Raw genomic sequence first — 12,797 nt, 5'->3', positions numbered from 1 at the left:
AACTTTATTTGTTAATCTCCTATCTTGCACTTTTGGCTTATTTTGTGAATCTACAATTTTCAGTTGTTGATTCCAATGTTAATTGCATGTGAAGCTTCTACCTCTCCTGTGTTAACAAGCCCTACAGTACCAACTATTTCCACACCTACTACTCTTATAACTTACACACCGAGTGGCAGCCAACAATGGATAAATAGGATTGATGAGAAGTTTACACCAATTGGGAAAACATTTATTGACTTAGACTCGCGATGCTTTGTTTTATGAAACGTACGCCGTTGCTTGTGGGTTTAAATCAAGGAAATCTTCAAGCAAAAGGTTTCGTGATGATATTATCAGAACAAAGTGCATGGTTTGCAATCGGGAAGGCTGTAATAAGAAGAAAAGACGACCTGCCCTAACTGGTGTTGCAGAAAAGGCGGATGAATCCGTTGCATCAGAAATAACAGAAATAGGTAGTACAAAGAGCAAACCGAACAAACCAACTGCTAAACGTAGGGTGAAAAAAGGTGGAGGAGAGGCAGAGAGTTCCAACAAAGGGTCAACCACAAGAATAACAAAGATTAGAAGGTGGGGCTGTCCAGCAATGATAAAGTTCAAGTTCCATGAGAACAAGTACATGGTTGACGTGTTTATTGAGGGTCACAATCACCCGCTTGATGTTGTGAAAAATAAGGAATTTGAGAAACTTGCTGAAAATATCAATGATATTCATATGCAAATGATTGTCAGCAATTCAAAAGCAAATGTTGGTCCTAGCTTAACACACCAACTATGCACTCAACAATTGGGTGGTTTTCAAAATGTCGGGGCAACAGTCAAGCAATTCAAAAATTTTCAGAGGGAAATGAAGTGTCTAATGAACAGTCATGATGGGGAAATGTTCAAATCACGCTTAGACACCCTAGCTGAAACAAAAGGGCTCCACTTTGTGTATGAAAAAGATTCCAAGAATGCATTGACAAGGATTTTCTGGACGAATTGTGACATGCAAAGAGCGTATGCTCTGTTTGGGGATGGAGTTTCATACGACCCAACTTATGGTACAAACAAGTACAACATGACGTTCACGCCTTTCACGGGCATTGACCATCATAAAAGGTCAATCACATTTGCATGTGCGCTTATAGAACATGAAAACGATGAGTCATTCATGTGGGTATTTGACCGTTTCTGGCAAAATGCATGGGTGGGAAAGAGCCCAACTACATAATCACCGACGAAGACCCGGAATAATTAAAGCGATTCCGGTATGTTTATCAAATTTGCAATTCGTACCTATTAACTTGTGAAACTTCATATTAAATTGTGAATCCTACATTTGTTTTGTTGATTCTAGTTGGCACTGGACAATAGAATGGTTGTAATAATTTGTTTGGTTTTTTGTTTATGTGAATCGTAGTGCTTATTATGCGAAACTAGATCATGAATTTGTGAAACTGGGGTAAAAATATGTTTCACGTACTTATATCGCGAATAAGGCACAAAATTTATATAGTCTGAATCCGAGGCTAAGACATGAGATTCACAAAATAACCCCCCAGATTTACAAAATAAGCTATAGGATTCACAAAATAAGCTATATGATGTATAGTCCGAATCTGAGGATAAGACTTGAGATTTACATAATAGTGCATCGTATGACTTTGTTATGTGAAACTGCGTGAATTTAGTTATTATAAAATGATGGTGACGGTCGATAATTTGATTTTGTTCATTGCAGCTAAGTTCAAAACAAATAAACATCGGTTTTGCATGTGGCACATCATGAAGAAAATAACCGACAAGGTTGGGAGTAAAATTTGTAGAGATACCGACTTTTTAACCCGTCTGAACGGTGTTGTATGGGACGATGACCTGGAGCCCGGGGAATTTGAAGAGAAGTGGCTTAAAGTCATGAACGATTTCTCCTTGGAAGACAATACGTGGTTGAATGGGAAGTTCGCTGATAGACACACATGGATACCCGCTTATTTCAGAAATGTGCCAATGGGCGGTTTACTACGAACTACACAAAGGTCAGAGAGTGCTAATAGTTTCTTTAAGCGGTTTGAAAACAAATACGGGACATTAATCGAGTTCTTGGTGCGCTATGAAAGCGCCACCGACCACCAAATGCACTCGCCGAAGCTCCGTGAAGAGGAGAATGCGAATTCAATCCCGAAACACTTTGTATGGGTCAAAATGGGAGACACAAGCAGTGAGAAGCTATACCCATGCGATGTTCTACGAGTTCCAAAACCAGGTGAAGCTTTCAATAAATACCTGCAGTTTGGTTGGATACACTCCGCTTGAGATCCCGTGACGAACTTTGAAGTGTCGTTAGTTGAGGATGCAAAGAAAGGACTAAAATTTGCGGTTGAGTGCGGTAGAAGCACGAATGATGTAAGGTGCACATGTAAACTGTTTGAAAGGAGAGGTATTTTATGCAAATCACATCATTTGGGTTTGTTCGGGAAAGTTTAAGGACATACCTGATAAATATATTTTGCAAAGGTGGAGCAAGAATGCACTCAAAAGTGACGTTTATGATTGGAATGGGAATCATTAGAGAAATACAACAATACCAAGACAAAACAGATTGGAATGTCTGTGGCGTGGTCTGAGATTCAGATTAATCGTTGGTATGCTCAAAAGGAAAGAAGAGTCGGATGTGAGAGAGTTTGCCAAGTTAATCAAGGAATTCATGACAAAACTAGAGGGAAACACTCAACCGTTGACAAAACAAAGAACAGATTGAGCTTCTACTGGCCGCAAGGTTCCGAAGAAACCAACATCTTACCGCCTAATGTGTCTAGGAACAAAGGCTGTGGTAAACGGTTGGTGAGCAAGAAAAATAAGGCAATCAAGAAGGCGGAAAAAGCAAAAAGGTTGTGTGCTAACTGTAAGCGCAAGGGCAACCACGACAAAAGGAATTGTCCATATGATTTTGCAGACCTTCCTCCAAAGGAACCAGGTTTGCATTCATCTACGCAACTATATCTGATATTAATCAAGTATTTTATTTATCTGTTTATCTTATTTTGAGAATCCCAAAGGTTGCTTTGTGAATCCCAGGTCTTAATTTGTGAATCCTGGGTCTTGTTATGTGAATCACATATCTTTATTTGTGAATCACAGAAATGAGACTGATTGTATGTAGTACCTGATATAATTCCTCACTTTTATTATTGTACATTTAATGTTTGTAAACATCTTTCTAATTCCAGCTGTGTCTTTTGCGTAGGGAGAGCTAGCGGACGAAGAAGTAGAAGAGGAAGGGGATGAGGATGAATAATGAAGGAAAGAGTCTTCTTAAGCCTTGAGAAATAGATATGATGATTGAAGAAGACACTGACAATGTTGAAAGGAGCAGACTTTTAGTTTGGCAACATATTATTTATTCGTTTCCAAAAATATGGACATCTTATTTGTTTATCTTATTTTTGTGAATCTGAGAGGTTCTGTTGTGAATGTAAGAGGTTGTTTTATGAATATTAAATCTTAATATGTACAAAAGACCTGGAAATCTTATTTGTTGGTATTAATTTGTGAATCCTTGGGTCTAATTTTCGCGATTATTAGGAAGATACGTAATCTTATTAGAAAGGAACGGACAACTGGCTAAGCGGTCTTATTTTGTGAATGACACAATTTAAACATTATTTCATGAATCTTACCGTGTGAATGACAATATATAAATCACATTTATTACCTTCAAACAAGATAGGGACTCTAAATAGAAAATGCCTAAGTACATCTTCTATTCTGTAAGTGCCTCATATTACCTTTTCGGATTGTTTTGAAATCCGCAACTCGTCATGACCTTTTTCTAATTGAATACATAGGATATGAATACATAGAATAAAAGTAAAATGATCATTATCACCTTTAACCAAATCACCATCTTTGAAGTTAATAAAATATAACCAACATTATAAAAAAAAAGTACAGTACAAATTAATAATCCGGAAAGTAGTTGCGGATTTCAAAACGAATATTACTGAAAACATCATTATCACCTTCAACCCAATCCACCGGGTCGTTCTCCCATGCAAGCGGAATTGTCCCGAACTCAAAGGAAGGCCCCTTCGCATACAAATATGCGACCAGTCCCAAATCATCTCTATTAGCAACCCATAAATATGGTCCGGACGGAGGTTTAACGTTTTCAAACCACCACCTCGAAGCTTCATTATTATAAAAAGCGCGCTCCAGTTTGCGCGCTTGAAGGAAGCAATTGCGTTCATCTCCCCCTCCAAACTCGATCATTGCATGTCCCTTGAACGTCCCATTGTCAGAATAGCCGGGTGGATAGCTTGAACTAAATTCAATCCAAAGACCCGATAATTTCTACTAATCTGTTAAGATCATATGAGAGAGTTTCCTTTCCAAACCCATCTCTTGTGCTTGGCAAATTATGAAGAATGCACATCACAGGTTTGACGTACGATATTTCGGAACGGCGTCCGAAACTTTCTACTGAATCAAAGGATGCATCAGATTCATAGCCATCAGATTTATAGCCATCAGATTCATAGCCATCAGATTCATACGATGCATCAGATGAATTATTAGAAGACATAATGGTTTTAGAGGGAATTTACTATGGATTAAGTTTGAAGTTTCGGGATAGACGGGTATGGAGGGTTAAATAAATAGATGTGAAACAAAGAGAATGAAACAAAGAGAATGAAACAAAGAGATGTGAAACAAAACCTATTTATATAGAAACAAACCGATTGATGAAACAAAGAGATGCATCAGATGCAATGGATAGAGTTGAAATGTGTTTGGTGTGAAACGTTTTAAATAAAGAGAATGAATGAATGTTTTGTGTGAAACGTTGTAAATAACAACATTCATGGCACTTGCCACGATGTGTAGAAATGTCTAGAAATGTGTATGTGTGGTAAATAATTAACACAGGTGAAATGTTTGAAATATGTAAATGACGGTTTAATCCAAAAAGAATCCCAGGTCTTAATTTGTGAATCCTGGGTCTTGTTATGTGAATCACATATCTTAATTTGTGAATCCTGGAGCAGTCTTTTAGTTTGGCAACATATTTATTTGTTTATCTTATTTTTGTGAATCTGAGAGATTCTTGTGTGAATGTAAGAGGTTTTTTTATGAATCTTAAATCTTAATATGTACAAAAGACCGGAAATCTTATTTGTTGGTATTAATTTGTGAATCCTGGGTCTAATTTTCGCGATTATTAGGAAGATTCGTAATCTTATTAGAAAGGAACGTCAACCAAGCTAAACGGTCTTATTTTGTGAACGACACAATTTAAATATTATTTCATGAATCTTACCGTGTGAATGACAATATATAAATCCGAGGTCTAATATTGTGAATCGACTTGTTTTGTGAATCCATCTTTTGTGAATATCGTCTTTTTTTTTTGAATCTCAGACATTCTTATTCTTTTGTAAATCTCAGGTCTCATTTTATCGACTTATTTTGTGAATCCATCTGTTTGTGAATATCGTCCTTTTTTTTTTTGAATCTCAGACATTCTTTTGTGAATCTCAGGTCTAATTTTGCGAATCAGACGCTTTATAAATCATCCACGTTAAATTTCACAACTTCAAGAGACTAATCAATTCCATTGATTAAAGTCAACTATTACAAACGGAGATCTACTAAATAAGCAGATTAGCACCCAACTAAATGACTAATAACATATTCACTAGAATACTTGATAGATCCTGCATATACCATCTAATACTATACTAACATAATACTTGATTGTATCCACCACAAGTTAAATCCCACGCATAAGGGACAAATGCCTCCGACGAACCAACCAGAGATAAGTAAGTATACACTGCATAACACCCAAAACTCACAGCAAAAGAATAAATGCTGCCCCGTTTCTACTACACGCTCACAAAGACAATCATGAAGAATAAATTCCCAACCAGAGAAGCATACACCGAAGAACGATCTCCCTGCTTCACATCATATCACCACCATAGACAAGCACATCTTGCTACTTATACTCCTATATCGTAAAACACATACAATATTTCAAAATATATACACGGACAAGCATGGCTCGCTACTATTCAAAATATCGCGGATACTATGAATGAATGGGGATTTGATATGCAAAAGTTATTAAAGAACCGGGACTGTACCGTTCTAGTATTTGCATCCCATGAAAGTAGTTGCATCATTACGTACTTTCGAAAATCGGCATTCTCTCGCAATTGTAAGAAATTATAGTTGAAATTAATGAACAACACAGTTTCAAATACAGATTTCATGTACGTATATCTTTGTTCAACTTGTTTCTTACCCGATAATTGTCCGGATTCTCGCCAATCACCGAGATCACGAAATCAACATACTCAAATACCTCAACACGTGAGCTCCACAATCAAAACTGAATGTAGTATAGTGTTCAACTGTTTAGTAAACAATATTTAATTTCCGCAAAGCGTACACATTAGGGAATAACTTACTTATTTGATTGTTGAGGAACTCGAGAGTTATAACCCCGTGAGAGTGCGAAAACCGCATGGGATAATATGACGGGGAACTACGTGCCAAAATAGGAGATAATTTGGCCACCGAAAATGTTTCGAGTTAATACGATTATACACTAAAAATGTTTTATATACTCGATTCACAAACTGTGTCAAGGGTTAGATTAGGCAAATAATTAATACCATGTCTATGGTTGTATTATGTACATCATAAGACCGTTGTCATGCATTGCTTGAGTTGAGGATGTAATTCGTTTTACTATCCATATCGCATATACAAGCCCACCAATGTTTGTCTTTGATCAGCGGTATAAAAACCTGATATAATAAAGATTAGTCTCCAATTTACAGCCCTACATGTCCACCACAAAAAATAAAAAAAAAATAAAAAATAATAAAAAAAATATTGTGGAGGGACCAGACCTTTCGGATTGTGGCACCATTCACCGGTTTGTATGTCCCACTGATGTATTGATTCCAAATACAAGGGTTTTTCTTCTTTGTACAGTTCTACATACCACAAAAGGTGATTTTACAAACCATATCAATTTGGGATAATCAAGATACTTGAATATTAAAACAAGTTCAAAGCTAACCACGATGACAGTCGATGGCAAGTACAGAAGATCTGGTCGATGAAGTGTCGTCTTAATCCCAAACATATCAATCACCTAAAAAAACAATATTAGGAATGAAACAAAAGATTACAGATAATACAATGGAATGAACGCTGATAGTAGACTACTTACTTGATCCATAACCCACTGACGCGGTCTAAGCGTAGATAAACCCGCTCGTGTGACTTCCATCCACTCAAGACACACCATAGCCTCGCTGTAGTAAGGCACATTAAGAAACATTACTAGAATTAAAGTAAAGGGGCAAGGGAAAAGCACAAAAAAATAAAAGTAAAGGGGAAAAATACTTACTGTATGACATCTCTTCCTTTGCGGTGCCAAATAACCTTCACAAGGTGGTCTTCAGAATAAGGTAGACGCCGGTAGCCCCTGACAAATATTAATAAGACAGCTTAAGATCTGTGATTCACAAATCAAGATATTTGATTCACATAATAAGACCAACGATTTAGAAATTAAGAACAACAGATAAAACCAAAAATAACATCTAAGATTCACAAAACATGATTAATAAGGGAATGGGTCATACATAGGCACACAATTCCACTCTTCTCGCACTTCGTTCGACAAAGAGCTTTCAACATGTTGTCACCGGAGGTCATAATTCAAAGGCATAACTTCAATGCATAGCGTTTCAGTTGACTTACCTATAAATGCAAAACAAAAAGTCCTTATAATTATTCCAAAGTTCACGAACCGGCCCCAGTGTTTCAGAAATTAACTCCGTGTCCGACAAATCTAACTCTCGGGTTCACAAGGTTAAGTAAAGGTATCTTACGAAGTTATAATTAAAGGACATCGTTTTGTTCCCTTTGTAATGCTCCAACAGTGAAACAAATAGACGCCGGTATCCATTTCACCGACTTCAAAATTGAAGGAAGGATAAACAACTCGGCATCATGTCACCATCACTGCGAATCTTGGTGAAACCCAATTAATGAGCCTGTCTTTTCCACGCACACACAACCTAAATTAGCACTTAATTATGTGGATGTGTTACATGCTTGTCAAACACTTTGATCGTGAATTCACAGCTTTGCATAACCAGAAATGGAGGAAAAGACGCACCGTAGGTTGCACATAATCAGAATAGTTAACATCTACTCCATTCATAGGGTGTATGACTGTCAATTTATTCCATCGAAGGTCGAAACAAAAGAAGAACGGTGGGCATGATGTAGACATGATTGGAGTGCAAATCTGAAAACAAGACAAGATGAAATGAAAAGAAGAACATAAAGATGAAAATAGGTTTCACAAAACATAATAACACCAAACCAAAACTTACTAATTGAACTGAAGAAACATCAATATTTTCCAGACAACCCGGGGGGGAACTAACACCGTCATTGGAGTATGGAACAAATAAACGAACAGGAGAATCCGGTGATTTCAACTTCTCATTACTGTTTAGGATCTCACACCAAATATTTACAGCTTCAGAACATACTCGATCACCTTCAGGTATAGTCCTCAACATGCTCCTTGTCAATCTCTGAGTGTTACTTTGAAAAAGAATATCACTGCACTCAACAATCAAAACAATCAGATTCGCAAAACAAGCCGTCAGATTCGCAAAACAGTCTATTGGATTCACAATATAAGCCCTACGATTTATAAATTGTCTGATTCACAAAATGAGACCTGAGATTTACAAAACAAGGTCATAGTCAAATACCTTTGTTCTACTGTTGAGCAAAGCCCGAAATCCAACAGTATTTTCTCCTCCCTATTAAAAGCAGTAATAACACTGATGTTTCTTTGGAGATACGGAGATCGATAGGCAGCAGCTGGAATTATCTCTCTTCTAGGACGCACAATAGCAGGAGTATTGACATCAACATTATTGACATCAACATTAGTGACATCAACAGGATCAGAAACTGATGGTACCGATAATGTAGGAAATCTGGTTCCCTCATCCTCTTCCCTCTGACACTGAACTATTCTTTCCTCACCTTGTATGCTTTCCTCACCTGGTCCCTCTTCGTCTCGCTTTCGCACGGACCGGTGGTTTCATCACCGACAAACGGTTTCCATGACGACGACGAATGTACAGGTGAGTGACCAATGGTTTTTCAGGCAATTGCTCAGATTCTTCCACACACAGTTTCGGAGATGGTGGACGGACGACTGGAATCATTGGAGTATCAGGTAAATCAATAACAATTGGGGGTTCGGCTAGTTCGACAACTGGTGTTGGTGTTGGTGTTGGTGTTGGTGTTGGCTGGGACTGAGGATCAATAGACCTGTCTTCTTCAGAAGACAAAAAATGATCGTCGTCTGCTAGCAGCCTCCACCGTGGGCAATCTGATGGGGTTGGCAATCTTGGTTTACGACGTTTCCGAATGGGTTTGCTTGTCACTTTGGGATCTGGTGCACGAATCGGTACAAAAGTGTCATCCATAATTTCCAATGCCGCACGTAAATCAGCGTCGGACCATCCACCCATCCTGTCCACATCGTCATTAACAACGTGATCATTCTCCACAACATTCGCTCCCATGGATAACGTGTTTCCAACGATATTATTGACCACGTTGTCCAAATTCAGTTCACCATCCTCATCCTTCTTAGCATCCTCATTATTACCCATCTCTATATTTTCCTCCTTATTCCCATAATCGGCATTTTCTTCATCCCCAACATTCTCATCAAACTCATCCTGTTGGGATGAAATATACCCGTCCGCAATACCATTAACGGCTGCCACCATAGTAGAGACCGCCGAGGAAGGTAGCTTGTTCGTAGCTTGAATAGCAAGAGATCTGTACTTAGCGAAAGCCGCAGCCGCTACCTTTGCGGCGTCGAAGTTTGTGAACAATCTCACACTTATCGTCACTAAGGCCATCGCTTTCCTTGTCACCGCAATGTGGAATGTCGACCCTATATCCGGTATGCCTTCTTCAATGGTTGATTTGGACTGAACATGCTCAAGCTTTGTGACCGGTGGGTCGTGCGGGTGCGAGTGTGTGGTAGCTCATGACAAGGGGAGGCTCCACAGAACCTTGACCGAAACCTTTTTTTGCCTTCAACTCCTGTTTAATTCTTTTTGCAATTTTTTCTTTCGTCCAATTACAACAAGTTGGAAACTTTCTTACGACCAATCTTGATTTGTAGACGAAACGGTCCAAGTAAATGTACACGAGCACCATAATGGGTCCACCAAAAAAATTATCTCCTTTCAAGCGTTTGACATCTCTCCACTCCTCCTTTTGCCAAGACTCAACTTGGTCAGCCAACTTCTGTTTGATGAAATTGCACCAATTGAATTCCGGAATCAGTGAAGTATCACCTAAACTTTTCAAAATCCTCAAACTTGCGCGATTCCCTTGCACACCACCTAACAGAGACGAGAATATGTAAACGATGAAATTTCGTTTAAAGTCATCTCCACCATCTTTCTGCATGGATAATTTGTTCAAGACGTGGTGATCATCGATATATTTGTGTGGATATTGCTTTCGGAAGTTTTCCAACGTAGCTAAATAAGCAGGGCACTTATCCACATGTGACGCTTCCTCAACAGGTCTTGAACCCATTGGAATGTTCATGCAAAGCTGGATGTCATCCTCTAATACAGGGAGTTTTTTGTCAAATAACCATCCCTTTGCTGGGTTGTAATTGGACACTAGCCAATAAGCAAGGTCCCCGGGAACCTTGTCTGTTTCAATCATTAACAGACCGCCAAAGCCCATGTCTTTTATAGCTTGAATCACTGATCGCTCGGTGGATTTTCCGTATCTTCGTAAAAGTTGTACAACCCTTTTGGCGACATTCGAGTCCTCACTGTAGGCAGTCCCTCTGAACGCACCCTCTGTTTTTTTGCTGGCGCAGAAGCGCTTGCTTGCACAACCGCCTGTGATGGTCGCTTCATCTTGTAGCCTGTTTCACAATAATCATCTTTAGCGTCACAAAATAAGCTGAAAGGATACACAAAACATAAGAACTAAGATTTATATAGTCTATTTTGGGGGGATATGACCTGAGATTCAAAAAATAACTCTCCAGTTTCACGAAATAACCTCAAGGATTCTTTTCAATAAGGCATAAGAGTTATATAGTCTGAATGTGAGGAGTAGACCTGAGATTCACAAAATAACACCCCGTTCACAAATAAACACCCCGATTCATAAAATGTATATAGTCCGAATCCGTGATAAGACCCGAGATGCACAAAATAAACTCCCGCCACAAAATAAGCTATAGGATTCAAAAATAAGCTAACAAAGAGGGGGCCGGGTGTCCTAAAACGGGACGGGAAAGGGTTTAGGGTTGGATTAGGCGGATCCGCTACCGCGGATCCGCCTAATCCAACCCTAAACCCTTTCCCTTGTACATAGTCATTCGACCAACGACAAGACCAAAATACACCCTAGGAGGGGACGGGTGAACCCCTTTTGGGGGACGTGGTTAACAGTAGGGGGCCGGGTGTCCTAAAACGGGACGGGAAAGGGTTTAGGGTTGGGTTAGGCGGATCCGCTACGCGGAACCGCCAACCCAACCCTAAACCCTTTCCCTTGTACATAGTCATTCGACCAACGACAAGACCAAAAGACACCCTAGGAGGGGACGGGTGAACCCTTTTGGGGACGGGGTTAACGAGGGGGCCGGGTGCCCTAAAGCGGGACGGGGAAAGGGTTTAGGGTTGGGTTAGGCGGATCCGCTACCGCGGAACCGCCTAACCCAACCCTAAACCCTTTCCCTTGTACATAGTCATTCGACCAACGACAAGACCAAAAGACACCCTAAGAGGGGACGGGTGAACCCTTTTGGGGGACGGGGTTAACAAAGAGGGGCCGGGTGTCCTAAAACGGGACGGGAAAGGGTTTAGGGTTGGGTTAGGCGGATCCGCTACCGCGGAACCGCCTAACCCAACCCTAAACCCTTTCCCTTGTACATAGTCATTCGACCAACGACAAGACCAAAAGACACCCTAGGAGGGGACGGGTGAACCCTTTTTGGGTGACGGGGTTAACGAGGGGGGGGTGTCCTAAAACGGGACGGGAAAGGGTTTAGGGTTGGGTTAGGCGGATCCGCTACCGCGGAACCGCCTAACCCAACCCTAAACCCTTTCCCTTGTACATAGTCATTCGACCAACGACAAGACCAAAAGACACCCTAAGAGGGGACGGGTGAACCCTTTTTGGGGGACGGGGTTAACGAAGGGGGGGCCGGGTGTCCTAAAACGGGACGGGAAAGGGTTTAGGGTTGGGTTAGGCGGATCCGCTACCGCGGAACCGCCTAACCCAACCCTAAACCCTTTCCCTTGTACATAGTCATTCGACCAACGACAAGACCAAAAGACACCCTAGGAGGGGACGGGTGAACCCTTTTTGGGGGACGGGGTTAACAGTAGGAGGCCGGGTGTCCTAAAACGGGACGGGAAAGGGTTTAGGGTTGGGTTAGGCGGATCCGCTACCGCGGAACCGCCTAACCCAACCCTAAACCCTTTCCCTTGTACATAGTCATTCGACCAACGACAAGACCAAAAGACACCCTAGGAGAGGACGGGTGAACCCTTTTTGGGGGACGGGGTTAACAGTAGGGGCCGGAAATGTCAACGGGGCATGAAGTTATTATTGAAGTTATTATTGAAATTGTCATTCGAAGTTATTATGAAACAATAGGGAACGCAAGGATTCACAAAATCAAAGAACACAAAGCAAACTTCATTAAT

General features: G+C 40.2%; 1 protein-coding gene across 1 annotated transcript; it reads right to left on the bottom strand.

Annotated features, from left to right (window-relative positions):
• Positions 1 to 8,191: 8,191 nt before the first annotated feature.
• Positions 8,192 to 10,448, bottom strand: LOC141638361 (uncharacterized). The gene is made up of 3 exons (XM_074447758.1): positions 8,796 to 10,448; positions 8,406 to 8,640; positions 8,192 to 8,317 (listed from the first exon to the last, which is right to left on the bottom strand). The coding sequence occupies exon 1, from the start codon at positions 9,966 to 9,968 to the stop codon at positions 9,090 to 9,092; it is 879 nt and encodes a 292-aa protein (XP_074303859.1). The 5' UTR covers positions 9,969 to 10,448; the 3' UTR covers positions 8,192 to 8,317; positions 8,406 to 8,640; positions 8,796 to 9,089.
• Between the last annotated feature and the right edge of the window lie 2,349 nt (positions 10,449 to 12,797).

The sequence above is a fragment of the Silene latifolia genome, unplaced genomic scaffold, assembly GCF_048544455.1.
Source record: "Silene latifolia isolate original U9 population unplaced genomic scaffold, ASM4854445v1 scaffold_20.1, whole genome shotgun sequence".
NCBI lineage: Eukaryota > Viridiplantae > Streptophyta > Magnoliopsida > Caryophyllales > Caryophyllaceae > Silene > Silene latifolia.
Note: the sequence above shows the minus strand (reverse complement) of the source record. Positions and strands in the feature narration are given on the sequence as shown.

What these genes read in the sequence shown, in the direction of transcription:
- LOC141638361 (XM_074447758.1), bottom strand. Translation starts at nt 9,968, where the DNA reads ATGGCCTTAGTGACGATAAGTGTGAGATTGTTCACAAACTTCGACGCC.